This window comes from Epinephelus lanceolatus, chromosome 14, assembly GCF_041903045.1.
Source record: "Epinephelus lanceolatus isolate andai-2023 chromosome 14, ASM4190304v1, whole genome shotgun sequence".
Lineage (NCBI taxonomy): Eukaryota > Metazoa > Chordata > Actinopteri > Perciformes > Serranidae > Epinephelus > Epinephelus lanceolatus.
This window is the reverse complement of record NC_135747.1, coordinates 29,320,428-29,344,579: the sequence shown is the minus strand read 5'-3', so window position 1 is coordinate 29,344,579 and position 24,152 is coordinate 29,320,428. Positions and strand designations below refer to the sequence as shown.

Genomic DNA, 24,152 nt, shown 5'->3' with positions numbered 1-24,152 from the left:
TTAAGTTCTGTGTTTTTCAACCTGGACCTTATTTTCACATGTTTTTGTGTCTAAGTGACTAATGGTGACAAAAGATTTTTAAATTGATTCAGTATTGAGTGAGAGAGCAGCAGCAAAACAGACTGCAATGTGACTGCAACGGGCATTTGTGCACTGACAATTTACGTTCACTAAGCGGTTGTTTTTGTCACCGACTGGCTCAGATTGTTATTGTAAGTGTCACAGCATTATAAAAGGGATCCCTACAGTGATGGGTCTTTTTTGTTTGACCAGAAACAGCCCTGAAGTTGGTATCGGCAAACCCACCAGACTCCATTTCAGGGTGCTTTCAGACCTAGAGTTGTCTTGCTTTGGTCCGAATCAGGGACTAATTTTCTTACAAAGCTGTATAATTACCTAGAGTTGGTTCATGTTCTCATGGCAGCATTTACAAGCGGACCAGATCAAATGCCTGCGCAAGAAAGCTGCTCCTGATTGGTCAGAATTGTGGGAAATGTGGGAAAAATCCAGGAAGTAAACAAAACGTTGAAGAAGAGTACACTTGCAAGATAAATGTGACACTTTCTAATGTCACAATGGAGGGACAACTACGCAGGTTGATTTTAGCGCTGCTCATCGTGGACTATATTGCTGTCATTGTTCATTTTAGTCAAAGCATACAGTTTGAAAACGAGGCGCGGCTCCAACTAGAAAACAATGTTTTGATGCATTGGATGTGCTGAATGTGCATATTAAGGCAGTACAGGAGGAGGTGCACATTAATAATCCTCCAGGACTGTAACATGCTCATGTTTAACCCAAACAATGTGTCATGTGACTGCAGTTGGTTCAGATCCAGGTCGGAACACGTTCTCACCACAAACGAACCGCACCAGAGTTTGTTTGTAACCCACCTCTTCAAGAAGGTCTCAGTCTGGTTGTTTTGGTGCGCACCTGAGTGTGATCGCTATGTTCACACCTGCCCAAATTAATCACATTTAGGAGGCAAACGAACTTGAGTTCAACTGAACCGAACCAATGTTCGACTGATCTGAACCAATGTTTCTTCTATCTAAAGTGTGTTTATGATGATAAAATTATTGTTTATTTCAGAGGAGATTAAGGGTTTGGTTATGGTGATTTGGGGGCCATTTATGGTTAAACCAAAAGGATCTTACTCTTCAACAAAAAGGTCTATCTCTGTAAGGATCCTTTCCACAAACTGTCAGACACTTTGAATAATAATCTGAGCCTGTCAGTGGCAAAAATAAGATCTTTTAGTTGATGTACATTGATGGAGCATAACGTTACACTGCAGTCTGTTTCACCCCCCGTGTCGCTCAGTACTGAACTGATTTAAAAACTGCTGTCCCCATTAGTCACTTGGAAACAAAACATGGGAAAACAGGGTTGTAAAACACCAAAGTCACCCTCTTAAAGTTAAAAGACACAGAATTAAAATCCTGCACTGTTCCCGGCACCTTGTGGCTGGACTCCCCGTCCAGGCTGGTGGTGGTGACATAACACGTCCCATCATCGCGGCTGGAGGAGAGCAGGATGAGGTCACAGGGGAAAGTCTCGTCCTCCTTTACCACGACAATGTCCCCCACCTAACAGAGCGGAACAGACACAGCACAGACCTCATAATGGCTTTCACATCAATAATACATAAGAAGCATTTTGACGAGAGCGCCACGTAAACACAGATACTAACAGACAAACAGACAGACCTGTGGGGAATCATCTGCTCAGCCTTTACTATTCTTTTTTTTTTTTTTTTTTTGTCAAAGGATTGAGAAGTTGCATAACGGATTATGCGAGCGGAGCAGCTTAAGCTCTGATAAATCCCATCTCCACGGTGACCATACACATGACACACGCTCTCTGATTTTGCATGATTAATATATTCATCATTATTCCTTCTCCCGATCCACACTCTAATCCTCTCTGTTTGATCTACGGCACTGAGAAACCTTGGTACAGAAAACGCTGGGAGACAGACAAAGACAGAACAAGACAGAATTTCAATGTACAATGTCTTTCTCCACCTATGAAATCCAGGGGAAACTACTGCTATGGCAACACAAACTATAAGCACTCTGTAACCTTTAAGGCTGGGAGACTGTATTGAAACCTTTCTCTAAGCTGACCCTCCTCATCCCGCACAGCATCTGCACACTCGACAGGAGCAGCAGACGCAGCAGAAATTAGATGTGGTGAAACAAGACTGAGATATACCGTATCTGTGCATCTACATAGGAGGTGCTGAGCTAGACACTCACGTTATGTAGTCTGACACCTCCATTTTCACTCACGCCGGGATGATATAAGATACATATCTGCAGAGTAATACACCAGCCCAGTGACGCTGGTTCATGTTTTTTACATCACCTACCAGGATTTAGGACGACTGAATAAAACAAAACAATATTAATGGGCGTCTTACTTACTGTATCATAATGCTACCATTCTTGTTGCTGCTCAATAGTCCCAACAAAGTAACACTGTTATTGCCATTCATCTCCATTGTAGAATCAGGGTCTCTGCAGTGTTCACCAAATTTAATTCAAGCCTTTTAAAGACCTTTTTCACACTGTGTAAAATGCAATTTGAGATATTTTTCAAACTCATACCATCACAGAAAACTGGTAGGTACAATTATGTATTATGTAAATATACAGATGATGCCTCTAGTGGCCAACGCAGGGAAGTGCATTTCTTTAAGGATGGATAGAAACTTGATAGAAACTTACTGTAGCCATGTTGGAGAGGCTAATTTTGTCAGTTTGGTTTGGAATATACGCTTGGAACATTACCGGGACAGAAACAGGACCTGCCAGGTACGTGGCATGTTTTAGTAAGTATTTGATTAAAAAGATGAATGAACAGCTGAATGAGTCATAATGACGATCTGATTGTGTATAATGTATAACCATATTTTAGCTAAATACCATTACTAAGATTCCCAATGTGTTAAAACTAGATAAACACGCTGTTTTTAATCATACAAACTCACTTGACGATCAACATAGGCAACTGCACTGAAGGAAACAGCCTGTTAGCTGGTTAGCAGTCTGTTAGCTAAGCTAGTATTTAAGCTAATATTATAGCTAATAAGCTAATATTTCAGTCCGGAATTTGCCTCGAGTACGTTAAAATTTCGACCGCATAACAGTGGACAGGAAATCCAAAGTGTGGGATCACTATGAGAAGGTGAAGGACGAACCCAAGGTGATATGTAAACTCATCTTTATTGGTCGACTACAAACATGACGTATCATCTGAAACATGGAAGTAGCTACATGCCCATTAACCCACAGCGTCATTAACAGGCGGCTCGCTCAGTGTGTGACGTGCAATATAGGCCAATGTTACTGATACTATTCTTTCTCACACCTTCAACTCAAACCATTGTGTTGCCCCGCCCAGAATATATCATTTAATAATTAAATTAATATTGTAAACATGCGGGCGACTAGTCGACTTATGGCTCTAAATGACGACTATTGGTCGACTAGAAAAATTCTTAGTCGGGGGCAGCCCTAGGTAATATAAAATAAAGCAGATAAAATGTATGATTTTAACTTTGGGGTTAAGGAAGGAGGAAAATTAAATTCAACACTTTTTAAGATTTGCAGATGTGCTGAGAATCATTTAGTGAAGTAGTGACCACAGACAATTGCTAACACCTGACTGGATATATCTGGGATACTGTCAGTTATATCAGCGCTTGTTAGTCAATTTAGATGAAGCTATACAGCTTCAAGGTTATACTTGTTCTGACTGTGTTAATGCATTTACCCTGCAAGTATGTTTCATTTTGCGCTATTACATTTTTACATGATGTCATAGAAAATGACAACACATTGACATCAAACCTCATAAAAAGAACAAAACTTAAAATAGACCATTAATAAATACGGTGAAGTCGAAGCCAGCCTGGTATAGATTACTCCTCTGTGCCATAAACCTCCACTGTGGACTATTCAGAACATATAAATGAGCCACACAGCTGCTCTGGGTGACGTGTTCATTCATTACACTGAACACAGGCACTGTAGTTTATTTTGAGTCACCTCCACATTCAAGGCCCTGCTGTCGTAGCTGCTTAAAATAGTCTGCAACAAATAGTCAGTCTGTTTATATTTTCTCAAAGCTGCACTGCCCAGCTGCTTTACGGGATTATTTAGCTTTCTAAAATCTATGTATATTTGTGACACATTTTCAAATGTCTTCAGAAGGGATGAATACACTTGGGATTGGAACAAACAGGGTGGAGAAATCATTAAGTATTGAGTGGCAGCTAATACATGTTGCTTTCATAGATTCGTTGACAGCGACAAGAATATATAATAATGTTTTATTCTCTAACACTTCTGTCCTGGTGTATTTGGCAACACCTAGTGGTAACTGCACATATACATTAATGTCCCAGATTTCTGTGCGAAATGACATATCAGTCGACCACTGGGGGCAGCAAATACACCTCGAGCAGCCTCTTTGTAGATGTATTCTCTACTTGTTTGCACGTATATCGAGGCAGCTGTAGACTGGTGTTAATTTCGTTGACGAAAACTATGACGAAAATTGTTCATCAACAACCTTTTTTCCATGACGAAAGTAAGACGATGACGAGCTAAAATAGATCTTGATAACAAAAACTAAGACGCAATCTATGTTATATTTTCATTGACTTAACGAGATGAGACGAGACGTGACCAAAATCTCAGTGGTGGACTATCTGACATCGAAGCACCAGAGCAGCCATGCTTAATCTTCTAACGACAGGCTGGTAAACTCCAGTAAATAGTCTACGCCAGGATGTTTCGCTAGCAAGCAAAAACACTCACACAGCAAAGCAGTGTCAGCTTTTCGTGCTAGTTTTCTGTTGTTAAACATGGACCTCTGGGACTTTAAATCATTCCCTCCATTTTTGGATTCATCGTCCACTGAAGTTGTGAAGATTTCCTCACAAATTCAGCGTAACATGAGGTGATTAACTGATGATTTGGAGGGTGAAGTATTCCTTTATTAGGAGGATTCCTTGCATTGCTTTGTTATAAGAAAGAAGGCTAAACGGGGCATTCGATGTCTGCGTTTCACAAAATCCCTTGAGCGTGGGCGCGCAATTTATAGTCAACATGGGAAGGGAGGTCTCCAAGAGTAACAAGAAAAACCACTACATAGAAAGGCAGTAATATTGCAAATAATATTGAATGTTATTACCGAAAATGCCGGCCATAAATAGTATTGAAAATGTGTTTTGATATAAAATAAGTCAAATGGATTATAAGCGAGAGACACGATACTATACTGTGATCTGCTGTTGCATCAGAATGACATAAGAGAACATCACAGGATGATGACAGGAATATCCTAACTTGTGAAATACATCAGTCCTGTTCATTTGCCAAGGGACTCTTGCATGGTGCACCGGGGGGACACTGTAATTGTTCCTCTACTACAGTTTCAGAGCAATTAATTGGTGGCAAAGACAAGAGAGAGCAAGAGAGGAAGGAAACAAAGTTAGAGAGGGGACTGCGGAGAGAAGAACAAGAGAAGGGGGGAGTGTGAGAGGCAGTTATAGAGAAAGTGAGCTATGCAGCAGTACTGTAGTGTTGCTTTGTGGCCTCAGGTGCTATACTGCTCTAATGAGGCCATTCTTACCCGCAGCTTGTGACTCTGTGTCCTCACCACCTTCCCCTGCTGCACCACATCCACCGGACACTCGTTTATAGAGCAGTCAGCCTTGTGTCGGAGCCAGTCCTCATAGCCCTGAGAGAGCAGCGAGAGAGAAACAGGGATAGAGAACAAGATTGTAAGGAGAGAGGAAGCCAATGTGTTTGTTGGCAGCAGGGAAACGGCAAATATAGATTATTGTGTGCAGAGAGAATCGGGGCCAGAGCATAGTGTGAGATCAAGAGAGACGGAACGGGAGAGGTGAAAGTCATACTCTGTAATTAATTAGCATTGTGCTCCCTGAGCTTAGTGACCTGCTTCCTGGATTTCTAGCCAGCACGTCATGTTTTAGATTTATGCCCCAGCAAAACTCAGGCTTCCTTAGCCAGAACAGCTCCATCTATCACTGATAGTACCCCATCCCTCAGTAGCGGGACGCGGTAGAGAGGATGCATCTCCCAGGGGCATGGGATGCTCAGCTAGAGTGATTAACAGAGCAGACCATTCATTATCATATTTCTCACATCACCAGACATATTCAATGGCATGTCCTTTCGCTGAGAGAGGAATGTGTATATACAGATAATAGAGCAGCCGATTGGTAGAGAGAGTGTGTGTGTATTTGTGTGTTTGAGGCCGGGAGTTGGTGTGTGTGAGCAATATTTCCCCCAGAAATGCGAGCATGTTTGTGTGTGTCCTACCTGTTTTATTGCGGTGACAGTGATAACAAAGAAGAGGGGCAGGCCGCTGGTGACTGGGCTGGTGGGGGTGTCGATGATAAGCTGCAAGGGAGAGGAAGAGTGGGAGGAGGGGTAGCAGGAAGGGGGGGGGGGGCAACAGAAAGGAGAGGGGAGAGGATGCCAAGTAATGCAACGCTGAGTAAGGAAGTGCAGCAGGGAAAAGCTTCTGTAATAAGGAACCAAGCACAAGTCTAGCAACGTTAAAGTATCCGAGTAATCAAATATTGTTTGGTTTCCTCCTTCTGCACTCAGAAAGTCCATTCAGAGATAGTTATCTTGCGTTTTTGTTTCCTTCCTTACTTTTACAGACAGTTCATGCGCATAATGTGGAAAGCAAAACTTTTCAGTCTACGAAAACAAAGAGTACAAACATTGCTGCTGTGTGCCACTTTGCCCCATTAAGAGGGTGTAGTATTTCACATGCTGCTGTTAAAACATACAGCACACAAACACCCAACACTATGTTGCACTCTGGTGACTGCTGGCTGCCCCCTAATAATCAACCAGAAAGATAATTATTTGGCAACATTTCATTGGTTGCTTAGTCGCAGAAAAAAAACAAACTCCATTAGGAGCTGCACCTTGTCAAAATAAATAAAAACCTATATGACTGGACCATGTAGGACTTTAATTTGGAAGGACAGACACAGGAAGAGGCGGTTAAAGACACACCATGTGTACGGCCCCTAATTTCCAGGGCTGTTACCTGCGGTTATTCCACAGGCTAGTTAATAACATGTCGGGCAGGAAATCCAAAGTGTGGGATCATTTTGAGAAGGTGAAGGACGAACCCAAGGTGATATGTAAACTCATCTTCATTGGTCGACTACAAACATGACGTCATCTGAAACATGGAAGTAGCTACATGCCCATTAGCCCACAGCGTCATTAACAGGCGGCTCGCTCAGTGTGTGACATGCACTTGTAGATAAAATATAGGCCTATATTAATGAAGGTTCATTAGTCGGGTTTGTATTTCTCTGTAATGTAGCACAGTGTTAACAATGTTACTGATACTATTCTTTCTCACACCTTCAACTCAAACCATTGTCATTTGATAGTCAAATTAACATCAGGAACATGCAGGTGACTAGTCGGCTAATGGCCCTAAATGACGACTATTGGTAGACTAGGAAAATTCTTACTCAGGGGCAGCCCTACTGCTGGTAAAGACTTCCTTGTATCCTCCTCCTCCTCCTCTATGATGACTTTGTCCTTGCATGATTATTCAACATTTGCTACAATATAGTTGCTCAAGGAAAAAGCCGCTTCTCTTTGATTCTGATTTAGACAGACAGACACTGAGCAGTACAGCTCTTACTGTTACAGGATAATGTGATTTTATCAAGTTCAAATTGTGCTGGTAGTCCTCATCCAGGTAACCTCGAGCACAGGTGCACTATTTAATTGTTAATCTTGGATAACGGCTCTTATTTTGAAATCAGGGAACAATGACAGTAGGGTCCAAACTGCTATCAGCACTCATGTCATTAACAAGCTTACAGAGACAGCACCTTTTTACCAGCCATGAGTTAATTTAAGGATATGAGGACCAATAAATATCCGGAAAAACTAAAGAACAGTATCTTAACTATGAAATGGGTTAAAGGAGCTCTTTACGATATTCTGAATGCATCTATGAGCTTGTATACCTGGTTCTCACCACAGACAAACCGCACCAGAGTTCGTTTGTAACCGGACCGAGACAACATCTTCAAGAAGGTCTCGGTCCAGTTGTTTTGGTGCGCACCTGAGTGTGATTACTGTGTTCACACCTGCCCAAATGAACTGCACTTATGGGGCAAACGAACTTGACTTCGATTGAACTGAACCAAACAGGGCAGGTGTGAAAGAACCCTACATAACATAGGCAGTGACAAAATCTGAACACAGCTGTAGACCCATGAAAGACAATGGGTGTGAATGGCAATGTTTCACGGTTGTCCACTTGTGTCCAGATCACCAAAAGATGTTAATACCAGGTATAAGCAGGTTCTATGATAAACAAGCAGGCGACTAGTCGACTAATGGCCCTAAATGACGACTATTGTTCGACTAGGAAAATTCTTGGTCAGGGGCAGCCCTAGTTTAAACCTGCCTCAAGATTCTGAATCTAATTTAAACTATTTAGTTACCTGTGTATGAAAAACGAGGTAGTGTTCAGCTGTCAAACTTCTCCAGCTGCCCTGAAAATATCTTGATGCAAAGCCATGCGCTTTAATTAAAGCTAGGCCAGGTATTTAAAAAACAAAGCACAAAATGGACATAGAGATGCAATGTTTGTTAGCTTTTAACAAATGGACAGCTGGGAGAGTATTTTCTATTTTTTCAGAGCTTTGGTGGTGTATTTTCATACTAAACAAAGACAGGTGTAAAGAAATAACCACTGCTTAAATCTCACCTGGACCAGAAAAATAACCAAGAAGTAGAAGTTAGCGATTCTTCTGAACTGCTCAAACAAATTCTTGGGTATGAAGTTCCAGAAGGTGTACTGTGGGACAGAGTGACAGCAGAATTAACGTCACACACATAGAAGCAGAAGGGTAAAACAATGGCACATCATCATTTGGTCCCTCTGGCGAGAGAAACGTTGACTCGCAGCTTGACAAACGCAAGAAAAGTGAAATGTATCACGCTTAAAAACGTGGCCACAAAAGAGATTACATGGCTGTCTAAGTATGAAACAGAAGAACAGTGTGATGGTAAACAATGTTATGGCACTGATTCAGCCGCTGCGGCTCGCTCACCTTGGAGGAGACGATGCGGTTGTCGGGGTAACGCTGAGGGATGTAGGCCTCAGCTCCCGGAGGAGGTTCTTTATGCCCGATGTACACCGTCCGACTGTCCACCCAGATCTCCTCCCCCACACACTGACGAGAGAGAGATATATGTAGAGTTATAAATAGAAACACAGGTGGAGAGAAAAAATGGGATGTGTTGATGTGTTTCCATAGAACCCATAAGCTTTTTACTATTATTATGGGATATAACAGCACCTATATATGTTACACTTCGTCATCTTCCTTCTCTAACACATCACAATAACACCAATATCTCTTTACAACCATTGTTTTGACAACACAGACTATATTATCATTATTATTATATAACTAATTAAATAATATAAATATAAAGCAAAATAATGTAATATTGTGGTGCCCAGTATATCAGTGGGTAAAATGCGTGTCCAATGTACAGAGGCAGTTTTCTTGCCACAAAGGCTGCAGGTTCAATTCTAGCCCACAGCCCTTTGCTGCATGTCATCCCCTCTCTCTTACCTTTTTTTTTCTCTTAACTCTTTTATTGTAAATCTGTATCCATTATTATATTTATATTTTATTGCTCTGTAAAGCACTTTAAATGAAATGTACTATACAAATTAAGCTGCCTTGCTTTGCTTTGCTTCTCTCCCTCTTTCATGCTTAATAATCTGTCCTGTCACAAAAAGGCAAAAGCCAAAAAAATAATAATTTAATATTAATGTTAACCATGATGATCAAAAATAAATCATAGATATCATGTTAATAACAGACACATATGATAATATCGTGTCAATAATTCAGCGCCTCCTCCATCATTTACATTTCTTTGCGTTCTCGCTTTGTCTCCCTCCTCCGACACCATCTGGCCACCTTTTCATCATTGTCCTTTAATCCTTTAATAGGGGTGGGGATCACCAGAGGATCCACGATACGATAAATCATATTGCGATAAAAAAAATATTTACTATATATTCTTTTTTCCAACTAAATTATGTCCCTAAAAGAAAACTCTGTCAGCATCTGTTTTATCCTATCTACCTATGTACCTGTCTAGCTGTGATAGTCTGGTGACCTGTCTAGTTGGTACCTGTTTTCAACTTAATTTATTCATTTATTTGTTTTAATTTAACCTTAATTTAACCAGGAAGTCCCATTGAGATTGAAAATCTCTTTTACAAGAGAGACCCAGCCAAGGTAGCAGCCAATCAAAACACATTAAAAATTGAAATTATGTCCCCAAAGGAAAACTTTGTCAACACTTTTTTTGCAGGAAAATGTATGTAGTAGACTGAAAAAAGCAACTATTATTCAAATAGGCTACCTAAAGTTTCATTTGTATTTATATAATACACACAAAAATATCGTAATACTATACTGCATCGACTTCCCCCCCCCCACCCCTATCAGTTACAGTGATGAGCAGTGGAGGAGGAAAGGAGATGCTCAGGTGGATAAGCAAATAGACACATATGATAAATCATTTTTTATACCACTGTAAACAGTTTAGGCAGTTAAATGTATCACTGCATCCCTACCAAATGTAATAAGGTTCAAATGAATTAAGACTGAATTAACCATGAGGATGCCGTCCCTCATCGTCCTGGATTAAACAGTGCCGTCAAGAAACAGAATGTTACACAACACTGTTGTGACACTGTCACACGACTTCAGTCATTTCTTCTAACAAACACTCTCACAGAGCAGACTGGGCCGACTGAAGGATGAGTGTGTTTGTTGATGTGTGGTATCAGCTCTGAGTCACACAAGTGTGGATCATTTATCTTTCCACTTCTTCCTGCAGGACCTCGCTGCAGTCTGCAGTCTGCTCCGTCCTTCCATTACTCTTCCACACACACCCAGAACACTTACTCTGTTGGTTTTACTACACCAGCCTGACTGTTGTAGTAAAACCTTGATGCAAACACACATTGGATCACGTGTACGCAAACCTCCATCTCAGTTCTACTCTCATCTATATCACGTTTAGATCCCTGGGGACTAACAGAGTGCATTGTGGGACTTTAGTGCAGCTTTTTTTCCCAAGGTGTCCTTCATCAAACACTATTGTGAGAAGAGAGCTTTCCAAGAAAAAAAAAAAACAAGAGTCATGAGACCACTGCATTCAGCTGTTTGTTTCCATCTGGCTTCCTACATGGCTCCTAATGCTTTGGCCTGAGTGGGCAGTGTGAGCGTAGCCTTTGGCAGAGCAGCCGGCCTGACACAGCTCAAAGCAGAAGTGTTGACCATTAGCAGAAAAGTTCTGGAACAAGCACTTCAGTGGAAGCAGCGCTTCACTGCTTAAAATGTCCTCAACATTTTGGCAGAGATGTCGCTCATCACTGCCAGTGACCAAATCTTTTATTGTTCAGAGTCCACATGGCTCCGCAGTAACCTTGTAGACTCAAATCTGTAAGTTTTAAAAATTTTAAACTGGAGTACAACTGTAAACGTGCATCATTAAGTTTGGCTAATGTAACTTTTCCTAATGACATCGGCAATAAAAGAATCAGAGTCAGAATAGCGACAGCAAAAAGCTCAGAGTCACAGATCTAAACTTATCCACAGTGATCAACAGGCGCTTGGCAGTGGGATAAAAATAGACTCGGAGCCAACAATGTCAGCCGACTTGAGACCCCTCCAAAACATTTTTTTTTTGGGGGGGGGGGCGCAACATGACCCAGAGGGGAACAGTGAAATGGAAAAGTGAGGCAGGAAAAAGCGTCGCGGATTGAAGTGGAGCGAGCAGCAGGAGACTGACAAGGACAAAAGAATGGAAAGGAGACAGAATAAGAAAGGCAAAGAGGAGGGAGGAAAATGTGTTAGGCACAAAAAGAAAGACTGACAAACAGGGAGAGAGTTTGGGGGCTCACGTCAAGTAAAGAAATAGCAGCTGTAGTTGCTCGGGTGTTGACCAGATGATGTGGCAGGAGTTATTTTGGTAAAGGGTAACTGACCAAACCAAACCAGTAAACACACACACACTGTTTAAGAGACACAGAGTGTCATGTTCACTGGTCTTAAAACAAAACTGTGTCAATAGAAAGTCAAAAATAAAAATAACTTCATGGGCTCTGCTCCTCAAACAAGGATTAAATAAATCCGGCTAACATCGTGTTAGCCTGCTCATCCAACTGTTTAATGTGGATATCATGATAATCATACCAACACACTGATGATTTGTCAATAATTTTCATGTTTTCAATTAAAAAATCAGGGTTCGTATTCACAAAGCTACCTAGTGCCAAGAGTTGCTCCTAGTGATGAAATTATAAGAAAATTCTCAGAATTGTGAAGTTTTCTTGAATTTCCCCTTAAAGTTATGATTAGGTCCTTGTAAAGATAAAAGTTATTCACAGAGGATCTAAAACCTTAAAAGAGCTCCTAAGGTGAAAAGCTTGTAGGAGCAGGAAGGAGGACTTTTAAGAGGCTGAAGAGTTTCCTAAGCAGAGGAGAAAATGGTGGTCGCAGAAATATTCTCTAAACACAAAATGACAGTGAGTAAATGAGGAGAATACTTGTGGTCGATCACATTAGGGATACACACACATTTCCTATTTAACAAAATAACGCTATGATGCCAGAAATAAAATGATCACAACACTAAGATATTTGGGAAAATGTAAAATGCAACAGAGCAGCAGTGATGACTTGGGTCTGTTTCAGCCTCCCATCAGCGGATCCATCACACTAACAATGACAACACTTTCACAGTCAGCAGTTCATTTCATTTCCACTGGGTGTCCACACCCTAAAATTCTTGGGCTCACAAAAGGGCGTGTCTGTGACAACCAATCACACCTGTTAAAAGAAAGCATCACACCCAACAACGGGGTCAATCACACTCCTCACTAAGGTAAAAGTTTCTTACAGATTTATACAGAATGCGCCTTTTTCGGGGCAATGAGGGGCGTGAGCAAGTAACAAAAGGTGTAGCTCAGCGTGTGACGTAAACAGTGACATGGGAGAGAAGCCGCAGCTGGTCAGTCCTTCGGCGACTCTCTCGTAAATCGGCCCGTTCTTCACCGTCCCCGTCATCTGACGGTTAATGGCCCCTTCGAGGACAAGGAGGGCGCGAAATGCTTTGTCTCCCCAGTTGCTCATCGTTACAGTGTCTGTCAGGTTTGTGTTTCCCTCTTGCTACTAGCTGCTCGCTAATTCCTGCTATCAGCTGTTTCCTGTTTATCCTCCGTCAGTGGCTCGCACGTGCGGCGTCATCAACAGCTCCTCCCGCAGGTCATCAACAGCCCCTCCCATTGCGGAAGGCTGCCTCGGTCTTTTTAAACTAAAAGGGTTCCACTAATATGTTTACCCTACGAGGCGGAATATTGGGCACCTCGGATCAACTCGCCTATCTGGCTCTGTGTGTCTAAACGCTTGCAGCTTGCCGGCAAAATGGCCCAACATTCACGGAAAATCTGGCAGTGTAAAAGGGGCTTAAGACTCCTTACTTAAAAAATTTAGGCTAAGTTAGGAGCTTTCTGAGAGTATGAATGTTTGTGAATACGGTACCAGAATTCTAATCATTTCTTCTAATAACTCCTGTGACTCCGGTACAACTTAAATTAAAAACCTAGTCCCAATTAAACACCTTGTCCTTTTTACTAGTCCGGTGCGGCTATGCATTTTTGACGTTCTAAAATCTAAAACTTAAAATGGCAGAGCTGAAAAAATTCAACAATTTCTACAATCTGGCTTCCACCTCACCATCTGCATTGCCAATTTCCTGTCTCCAAAATGTTTGTAAGCATGGGTCAAAGTTTCTCCCATCAAGTCGTTTTTTATCGATGACAACTTTTCCGTGGGAAGTGGCGTACGCCTCTTTCAGGCCTTGTTTCTAAAAATACATACATAAACAATAGAGTTGTCAAAAAGGTGCAAAAACATATGTACAGTAATGCCAGAAACGTAAACAGGTTCACGGTAAGTCATAAACACAGCCAGGTTAACAGTAAGGTGTAAAGTCAAAATATACACATGCCAAACGCCAATTTGTTCATGTCATTTGTCTGACAAATGAAATGATTAATCAATTACAAGAAAAAAAGTTGCCAATTCATTTTCGGTCAATCAACTAAATGATAAATCGACTAATCGCTCATCACTGGTCCGTACTGAAATCATGATTATGATATATATACTCAACGTTCTATTTCTACTTCTACTCAAACATTCCCCTCCTAAATCCACAATTCTCTGATTGCATCATCGTCCTGTCATATTTCTCTCCGCTCTGTTTTCTCCCCTTTGTTCCCTCCATCCCCCCGGAGTGTGTCACACTCTGACAGTGTGACTGTGGGAAAGGGCCGTAGAAAGACACAGAGCGATTGCATTGTGGTTTGTAGTTATCTGATCATTAATCCTCACTGATCCGTATCAACCCCCGGCCCACAGTTTCCTCTTCACTCCACTGCTCCATCAGACAAAGTGGCCGGCTGGTTGGTTGCGGGACATGAAGGCTTTGTCTTTATTAACAACACTGAAACTGCCTCCAAGCACAGAGGCTGGTCTTACATCACCATCAATCATCAACTATGACAAGATGGATTTGATAACAGCAAAAATCCCATTACTGCAACTTCTCCTTTCATGTTTCCTGTGGTGCAGATGAACTGTTTGAATTCAACATCAGAGAACAAAAGCAGGTCAGATATTTTTAAGGTTTGATATTCTGTTTTCAAAAGCCCTGGTGCTCTTCACTGGCTTTCTACCGTAGCACTTTACAGGACTATAATGTGTATATTTTCATGGTGGAGAAGCAACCCCTGACCCTGGCAGTGCCATGATCTATCCCCATGGTGCAGCTCCTTTCTACTGCAGAGGTGTAATAAAAGGTATACACCATTAACTGGCCTGATTAAATGGTCGTGACTCTCCCTCCTCCATTGTCCCGCCATGCTGTGCTGCAAAGGCACACAGCATGTAGAGCAGGTATCCCTCATTAACTCACAGATCAAATTCCTCTGACTGAGCTCTTTCTTAATGAACTGCTCATGTTAACTGTACAGAGGATGTAGAAACACAGGCTCCAAAACATGACCACACAACACCCACATGCAGGAGGTGGTAAATTTTAACCCCATACAGTATTAATTTAGCAAGAGACTTTGGACAACGGACAAATCAAACACTGGCTCTAGTTAGGATCATTTGCATTTTCATGTCAGCCGGTGAGAAGTGAGGAAAGTAAACAAAGAGCTACAGTCAAGAGGGCGTGAGACCAAAACAAACTTGTTACATAACGTCAGATTATTTTGCTTTAGCCACTGAGTTCTTTGGCAGAAACACTTGGTTTGTGTTATCGTTTACTGGTGCCTTGTTCTTTCTGCATTGGAGTGTGTTGTCATTGTGCTCACTGGCTAACTAGTTTTAAGACGGTCTTCCGGTTTCCCTTTTTGAATGACGATCACAGACCTCCGCTGTCAGCTGGTATGAAGAGTTATTTCCTCTCATGCAGGCGCAGAATGTTGGCCATCGATTTAAGTCTCAACATTGTGTTCATTAGCAACTGTAACTCTAACGAAGCTAACTGGGCTAACTGATGAAACTCAAGTTAGCTTGCTCATGTACAACTGCTTCAGCTAGATTATAGGGTAAAATATGTCATCAGAAACATAGTGGACATATTTAACCTGACTCTTGATAGCTCTCCATGTATAAATGTACAAATAAAACAAAGTAATACTGATATTTACATAGAATTGGCAGTTCAAAACCGTTATTTTTGGCAGCTGGGCTACAGCTTGTGACGCTAATATGACTTCAAGTTTACTAACTGCTTTTCTTTTACACATAACTAAAGCTTTAACTGAGCCATTGCTTCAGTTTTACAACCCAATAGCCAGAAAAAATGTTTGCACTATACATTGCTGCAAAAAACAGACTGTACATTATTTTTTAGTGTATCATGCTGAAAAATTATCATATTTTGGGTTAAAGAACTCATGTTTGATCGAATGCTTATGGGAAATGCTGCAATGTGTGGGTGAAAAACACATCCAGGTTTGGTGCCACAAACTGCAGTGGGAACGACACGAAGGGTCATAAAAAAATTTTTAAAAAAACCCATCTGTGTTGTTGTTTGTTGGTTTCTAACAATGGTGGTCTGCAGTGTGGAAGCCATCTACGTAACGTATCCGTTGCTTTCAGAAATGTACTATGCGAACATTTTCTTCTTTTGACTGGGCTGGTTTTATTGGTGCATGATCAATTTACAGATTTACTGTTTTAACGGACAGTGTTCTTTTTATCTTGCATTCAAATTATAGAAAGATGCACAGCTGCCGAGAAAATCTTTCCCGTGTAAATTCAGGGTACGAATATTAAATTAATTCAATCTTGTTATTAATAGAAGCTGTGAAGTTTGTCGTAGCGTCGAGCAAAGATAAAAGGAGCCTCAAGACCTTGATCAGCTCAAAGGGAAGGAGGCTACCTGTTCAACATGCACTCCACTGCTACTCATTTGCCATTAATCACCATAGCAACACAGTATGCAGCCAGCATCAGACAGCTACGCTATGTCTGCAGGTTCGTAACGCACAGGACCACACAGAGGCCTCGTTATAGGCCGAAGATCAAATGTGTGGGACTTTCTCATTAATTTAAAGCTGTGGAACTGGATTTCACACGAGATTATGAGGCTTTAAGAAACATGTCAAGTATTACCGCTCCAGACAATATCCTCAAGATCTTCCTCATGCTTCTATTTGGCTCGACTAGGACCTCTCAGACTGTATTCTCTGTGGACGAGCCTTTTTTGGAACAGAGCAGGATGAAAGAGTAAACATCAAAAGCAGCAGTGAGGACGAAGCTAATGAAGTAAGGAGGGGAGCGTAGCTTACAGGGGAAGGAGGTGCCGGTCACTGTTAATAGCGATATTTTGGGTAAATTGCCACACAGGTGCAGACAGAAAAGACCATATTTTGGTTGGAAAAATTGGGGAAAAAAATAGTGACCTTCAGTCTGCAAATATTGTCTCAACCGCTGACACTGAATGACAAAAGCCACCAGACCCCTGATGACGTACATGTTAATACCTGCAACGAAATCAATGGATAAATATGAGAAGATGACTATAACATGACAAAATCTGTATTCTGTTGTTGCCCCAGCTTCGTCTCCCACTTGACTTACCGTGATCCAACTGTTACATAAGTCTCTAATCCAGCTGTGCTACTTCTCCTCTTCCCTCCCCTTCCTCTCTCCTTTTCTCCCACCACAGTAATCTGAATCCTAAAAAAAGCCCTTCCTCATTTTGTCTGCTTTTAACACTGACAACATCCCGACACAGGTTTGGAGCTGTGTCTCATAATGAAACCTCTGTGTCCAGGGGACGCTGCAGGACACACAATAATTCTTATGAGCCAGCACGCCGGTGCACGGCTGTTTTCTCTGATATACACACAGGCCAGCGGGTAAAGCTTTGCCCAAACACAAATCCTGTGTGTTTTTGTCACCTACAGCCTCTGTCTCTCCGCCAGGGCCCCATCTCTGAGGGGGGACGGTGGCCAGGAATAGACTGCCCTTAACCGTTTGTAGCAGCTAATGTGGCAAACAGTCATCTCGTAGGTTGTGTTCTGCCTTTTAACATCAGCCAGGGGACTGGAGGAGCTGTAAAGTTGTGAGAGACCTTTCTAAAGCCCTTCAGCACGCTGGGACTCTGCTGGCATTCATTTGATCAAATGAAGACATAGTTGGCCTTTCTCTTTTATCTGCGGAGGTTGTGAGAGGTCGCTGCAAGAATAACAGTCATATATTCATAGATAAGATGTAAAGGAGGGCGAGGACAGAGGGGGGGACGAGGGTAAATCAACCTGAGACAGGAGACAGCACCAGCAGATGTAAATCAAAATGTTATCAGTTGTTTTGTGAAAGTGAAAAGGTAAACTGTAAAAAAAAAAAAAAGACAACATATTTAAACCCATTTAAGAGATCGTGTCTTGTTAAAGGGACAGTTCACTCCAAAATCAAAAATACATATTCTTTCTCATACCTGTACAAATATTCATCAGTCTAGATTATTCTGGTGTGAGTTGCAGAGTGTTGGAGATATTGACTGTGGAGATGTCTGCTTCCTCTCAAATATGATGAAACTAGATGGCACTTGGCAAAAAATTATATTTGAAAAACTCAATAGCAATGTCTCTTTCCAGAAAGCATGACCTGTTACTCAAGATAATCTACAGGAATTGTTGTGAGCAGTTTCATGTAGGAACTATCTAGATTGATAAACAGCACTACAGGTAAGAGGGGAAGTATATATTTTTGATTTGGGGGTGAACTGCGCCTTTAACATGACCACCACACACACATAAAGGCATCCTTCTTATCCAGATCATGACCTCATACAGTGCCCATGCTTTGCACCAGTCTGAGGCATCACGCCATCGCTATTATTATTACCACACGACAAAAAGGCACCATAGAGAAGGGAGTGTAGACAGTGGACACACTTAACACATGCACTGACCAACACACACACACACACACACACACACACACACACACATACAGGATATTATCAAACCACAGGAGGTCATTTTACAGATAAATCTCATTATAAATAAAATGTCTTCCTGTTATGTCCTAGCCCAGGACACACACACACACACACACACACACCCATGTCTGCATTTCTATCACTGTGAGGACCCTCAGTGACATAATGCACTCTCTGTCCCTTTGCTCTAACCTTAACCATCACAACTTAATGCCTAACCCTAAGTGATGATGGGCCAAAATGTCCTTATTTTTTAAAAAATGTCCTCACTCTTGTTTCGGTCCTCACTATGTTGCAAGTACGAGACCACACTCATGTCAGTATTTCAGGGACTTTCAGTAACATAATGCATTCTCTGTCCCCTTACCCTGACCTTAACCATCACAACTAAATGCCTAACCCTAAGTGATGACTGGCTAAAATGTCCTCACTTTTCTAAAAGTGTCCTCACTCTTTCAGCTAAAAACGTGTTTTGGTCCTCACTACGTAGCAAATACAAGGGTACACACACACACACACACACACTGTATATCTTCTTGCATGTAGGCTTAGCTATTCTTCTTTGCCAACTGAGTGAAAAAAGTTAAACAGATTTAGGTTATTACGCAACAAAATGTCCCATTTAAACTTCACGCACTGCAAAACACCATGACACCATATTTTTCTTGACAAAAACTATTTACTGAACTGCACAGGCTCAATACACCAGCAATTTTTCTTGAGTCAGAAAACAGGCTTATAAGCAGGACAGAATGCACAGCCTTCAGAAAATTACATTTCTTTCTCATTATAAAGTGCTGCACTGGATAGATCTGAATAAGTGTCTGCGGTTACTAATAAAGTGTAGCGGGCGACACAGTTTACACTCCACTGCGACAGCTCCTGCACCAGTGGTCAAGATGAAGGTTTAAGGAATTATCTCGTACAATCGTTCTTTTTTGGACGTCTACAACACTTTTTAAAATGTGTCACCTGTTAATATGATTTAATTTCATGTGTTTTTAGTTCCTGTTTTTCAATGTCAAACTTAATCTCTGTCCTCGTAGCAGTTGTTGAACTGTGTAAATACCACCGACAACTGTGGAAATAAGTCCAGCACGTCATCATTCTGTCCCCAACAACGTCTAATATGTTGCGTATTTAGTTGGTAAACTAAACCGAAAACAAGCAAAGCAGCCTGGCGCTCACAGGAAAAATACATCAAGGACAAGTCACAAGTCAATGACAGCGTGATAACACAGGAACAAGATACGAAGTGAAAGGCTCATAAACTTGGGGAGTAAAGTGGACTGAATCAGATGTTCATCCTTTCATGCCTGAAGACGTTTTACTAATTTAGCTTTTTTTTTAATTAATCGCAAAATTATGAAAGTATGAGAGGCTGGCTACATTTTGGCAGTGACCTTGAGGGGACTTTGCTGCTCTCTCCGTCCAGAGAAAAGGCTCAGGGCGCCTCGCTTATCACATGTTAATCACCTTGCATGATGTAATGTTTGTTCTTCTATGTAGCCTCATTAAGGGAGCAGCTGTTGAAAATATGGCAGGGTTAATAGAGGGTGATACACAAGTAATGGAGGCACCAGATATACATCAGCCATCCCTCCGATTCTGAATCAATATCCGTATAATTGAATTAATGATTAATTCCTGCATGTCTACTTCATCATTTTGCGGAGAGAGGATGCAAAGGGAGCAGGGTGAGAGATGAGGGGCGTGTTCATTGACCCAGTCCCCCTCCCCTCGCTCCTCTCCGCCTCACCCGTGGATCTGATTTCCCCTGATATTAGCCCTGCTGCAGCATCCGTCAAGCTCCCTACACACTGTCACCACACACTAACTCACTGGTGTGAGCCTGACGAACATACATAAATAAGCACACACACACACGCTCACACGGGTAGTTATCTCCACAGCACCTGAGCCAGTTTTAAGGTCGGGTGAAAGGGTGGCAGACTGTATATAGAAGCAGATGTCACATTACTCCAGAGGTGCCTAGTCTGATGAACATCACCAGACCTGTCAGAGTTGGTTCCCACTAAACACTTTATTCTCTAATTCGGCTGCCCACCAACCAGCTGCTTCCTGCTCTGGCTGATAAGCTGAGACCGCTGATGGCACCGGCCTGTTCAGACCTCATGAACCAGTAATGTGGTTTCAGCTCACCGTCATCTACGTGTTATTATAAGGTCATTTCCTGCTAACAGACGAATCAGTGATTACAGAGAATAACGAGGGCTCTCTCTTAAAGTGTTTTTCTGCTGACAGCGACAACTTTAAACCCACCTCTAGTTAAACCTGCACAACTTAGGGACTGTTCTTTATTTATGAGAGGGGAGGAGGTGGTGGTGCAAAATGGGGGAGGCACTTCAAATAAGTCTTTACGCAGTGGAGAGGCAGTTATGTTTTTCTCTTTGGGTTAGGGACTGTACTTAACTCATATCTTGATCCTCCTCACAGCTGCAAATATTTTTACATGACCCTCTCTGAGTGATGGGAAACACATGACCCTTCCCTCCATGAATAACCAATATGCTTTTTAAACACACTTGCAGGTTTTGGGGTTCTGAAGATATATAATGTGACAGTATTTTTTTTAACCTGTTACACTTATTTATTGTCTATGGGCAATTTTAGTTTAATTTTAATTTCCATCTATGCACTTATTTTAGCTTATTTTATTTTATGTCTACTTTAATACCACTGTATTATTGTTGATGAGGGGAAGTGTGTGTGTGTTTTTTTAAAGAACTACTGGACAGTTGAATTTCCCTTTGGGGATGAATAAAGTTCTATCTATCTTTCTATCTATTATTTATTAGTGTGAGGATTGGATGGTCGAATGTACGGAGGTTGTGGCTGTCAGCACCACAGGAGTAACACTCCTAACTTCATTGTGTTTTTTTAATGATACAATGACAATAAAAGGCATTTTGATTCTGATAAAATAAACACAAAATACAAGTTGAAAGTTGAAAATCATTTCTCTAAGCCAAGTAAAAAACTTAACTCCCTCTGTGCTAAAACAAAATACTTGAAGTGCTTCCTTCCCCTCTCAAAAGTAATGAACAGTACCTTAGGGGAGGGATAGTCACAGCCGCAAGAGGTTCTGAAAAGCATGTTTACTAAGGATGAGCGAGTCACCAATTAACCTACATGTCTTGGACTGTGCTAGGAAGCCAGAGTACCTGGAGAAAACCCATGCTGACACAGGGAGAACATGCAAACTCGGGAACCTGGAACCCTCTTGCTGACCACTGCAACCCCATGCCGCCCGCTACGATTATTATTTATCTGAAAAGTAATTACAGAAAATCTCTGAATTGAGTTTCAGATCATTTTTGATCTCAAGAGTACTCTGATGAAACGAGTTAAAGGGTTTTTGGGGGGGTAGTTTTTCCTTATCAGCTGCGAGGGTCCAAAGACAGAGGGATGTCGTGTGCTGTAAAGCCCTCTGAGGCAAACTGTGATTTGTAATAATGGGCTTTGTAAATAAAATTGAATTGAAAGAGTAGGAGACTAAACACACCTAACCAAATTTTACTCGTATGATATTCGCAGTTGTAAAAAGTACATCCAATCGCAGGGCTCAACCCTGAGATCTCCCAAGTCACAACATTTATCGTAGCCAGAAACTGTGACATTATGGTAGGTTACGGTGGAGGGAGGGTCATGCATTTTACCCCTGTCACTCACAGAGGCTTAACTAAAGAACAAAGTCCCACCCCAGGCACCCCGCTCCTCTGATAAATAAAGTACAGTCCCTTATGTCTCTATTAGTGTGTAAGTGAGTGTGAGACTGAGCGCTGCAGAGTCCCAACAAGGCCTGATTGGGATTTATTCCCCCTGCAGACCACAGCCACTGGAAGCCATGAGACAGTTAAGCATGCATGCATATTGTAGCTCACCAAAGCAATTTAACTGGGCCAGCCAAGTTCATTTCTATTCTGCACATTCACCAGCCATCACTGCATCTGTAGCCACTGGCACATTCCCCATTCAGCTCCACAGAAAAAACATTGTAAAGCCCCACAGCCAGTGGCCTGCCAGAGCTGTCCGGGTGCAAATGTTTACCATCATGCCCGACTCTGTGCTATGAATGTAATATGTGACATTATATGAGTGCACTTGCAGACACAGAGCTACAGTTGTGACAGTGTTGACAGACGGGGGCCCTTACGTATCTGCTGATGATGTTCCGGAGCAGGGTGAAATCCATCCTTCAGACAGCTCCGGCGTCGACTTGACTGTGCAGCAGAGACGTTCAGCTCCCCTCGGATCTTCGTGGACGCTACCTAATGTGGATCTTTCCACCAGTATCCATCGCTCACCACCTCCTCCTCCTCCACCTCCTCCTCCTCCTCCTCCTCCGCCGCCGCCGCCGCCGTGTGTGTGATAGCGAGGAGCAGCGCTCTCAGTCGGCTCTTCTGATTTTCATGGCATCCCCGGGCAGAGCCATGCAGCGACCGAGCGATTACAACAACCCGCACTGACGCTGCTGGCTACATTTCAGGATGAAATATCACCGCATGCAAAGCTCCAGACCTGTGCCGAGTCCTCCCGCTTCCTCCGTGTGTGTCAGGCTGTGATATTCTTGCAGGAGACGGTCCCTCATGGAGGCTGTCTCTGTCCCGCTCTGTGTTGGCCCTCGGTGTAGCGGCAACGCGAAACGTCCACACAGCGCTCACCCGTCAGATGACTACACTGCGCATGCGCACTGAGGGCTGTTCTCACCTCTCCTGGAGTGTATCTGAATACACGCTGCAAGTAATAATCACCTCCACATGCAGAGAGAGAGGACACCTGACTCATGATCATGTCCAAGAATCAAAGCAGGACGCCACAGAGAGTCTCACTGTGACTGTGGCTTGACTACAGTCATTTTAAATACTATATTCACATCATTTACTTCAGTAGCACCAGTGTTTAATAGCCTATTTTATTACAAATAAAAGACCTGCATTAAAAATTGTAGTGGCAGATAATTAAAAGTACACAAGTATTATCAGCCAAGTGTACATGCAGGCTATTTTTTCTGATTGCTAAGGCACTATCTTTGAAACTATCAGCTCTTTTCTGCAAAACTCTACACCAGGGGTGTCAAACTTATGGCCCAGGGGCCAGAACCAGCTGCCAAAGGATCCAATCCGGCCCTCTAGATGACTTTGCACACCTAATGTTGATGCACATGCGAAGGCTGAGAGGTTTCAGGAGTTAAACAGTGAGCAAATACCTAATTTAAAATGCTGCCTCGGAGGCTTCTCCACGATGACAAGAATACAGCTTTCTAAAGTAACAGTGAATACTTACTGTGGTCATATTTAAATATATATAACATTGTGCAAAATATTATCAATCAGCAGCTTCAGTACAGAAGAATCTGTATCAGACTGTCTTAAAACTGTATGGGTGGGACCCTGCTGCTATCAGGCACTGACACAACTTCAGATTGTAAATGGTTTGTAAGGCAAAGGAGAATTTAACCTGCTTCTTCAGTAG

The 24,152-nt window shown here is 42.1% G+C and overlaps 1 protein-coding gene across 8 annotated transcripts in view; it reads right to left on the bottom strand.

Moving 5' to 3' along the window:
• LOC117251381 (phospholipid-transporting ATPase IH-like) overlaps nt 1-23,330 on the bottom strand; it is a 51,189-nt gene extending 27,859 nt beyond the window's left edge. For all 8 annotated transcript variants that reach the window (XM_078174582.1, XM_078174583.1, XM_033617634.2 and 5 more), the window contains exons 1-6: nt 22,834-23,330; nt 9,146-9,268; nt 8,800-8,889; nt 6,360-6,440; nt 5,647-5,754; nt 1,461-1,589 (exon numbers count right to left, since the gene is read on the bottom strand). In XM_078174582.1, the coding sequence (XP_078030708.1) occupies nt 1,461-1,589; nt 5,647-5,754; nt 6,360-6,440; nt 8,800-8,889; nt 9,146-9,268; nt 22,834-22,872 (570 nt within the window). In that variant the 5' untranslated portion in view covers nt 22,873-23,330. The remainder of the gene's footprint in view (nt 1-1,460; nt 1,590-5,646; nt 5,755-6,359; nt 6,441-8,799; nt 8,890-9,145; nt 9,269-22,833) is intronic.
• Nucleotides 23,331-24,152: the final 822 nt, after the last annotated feature.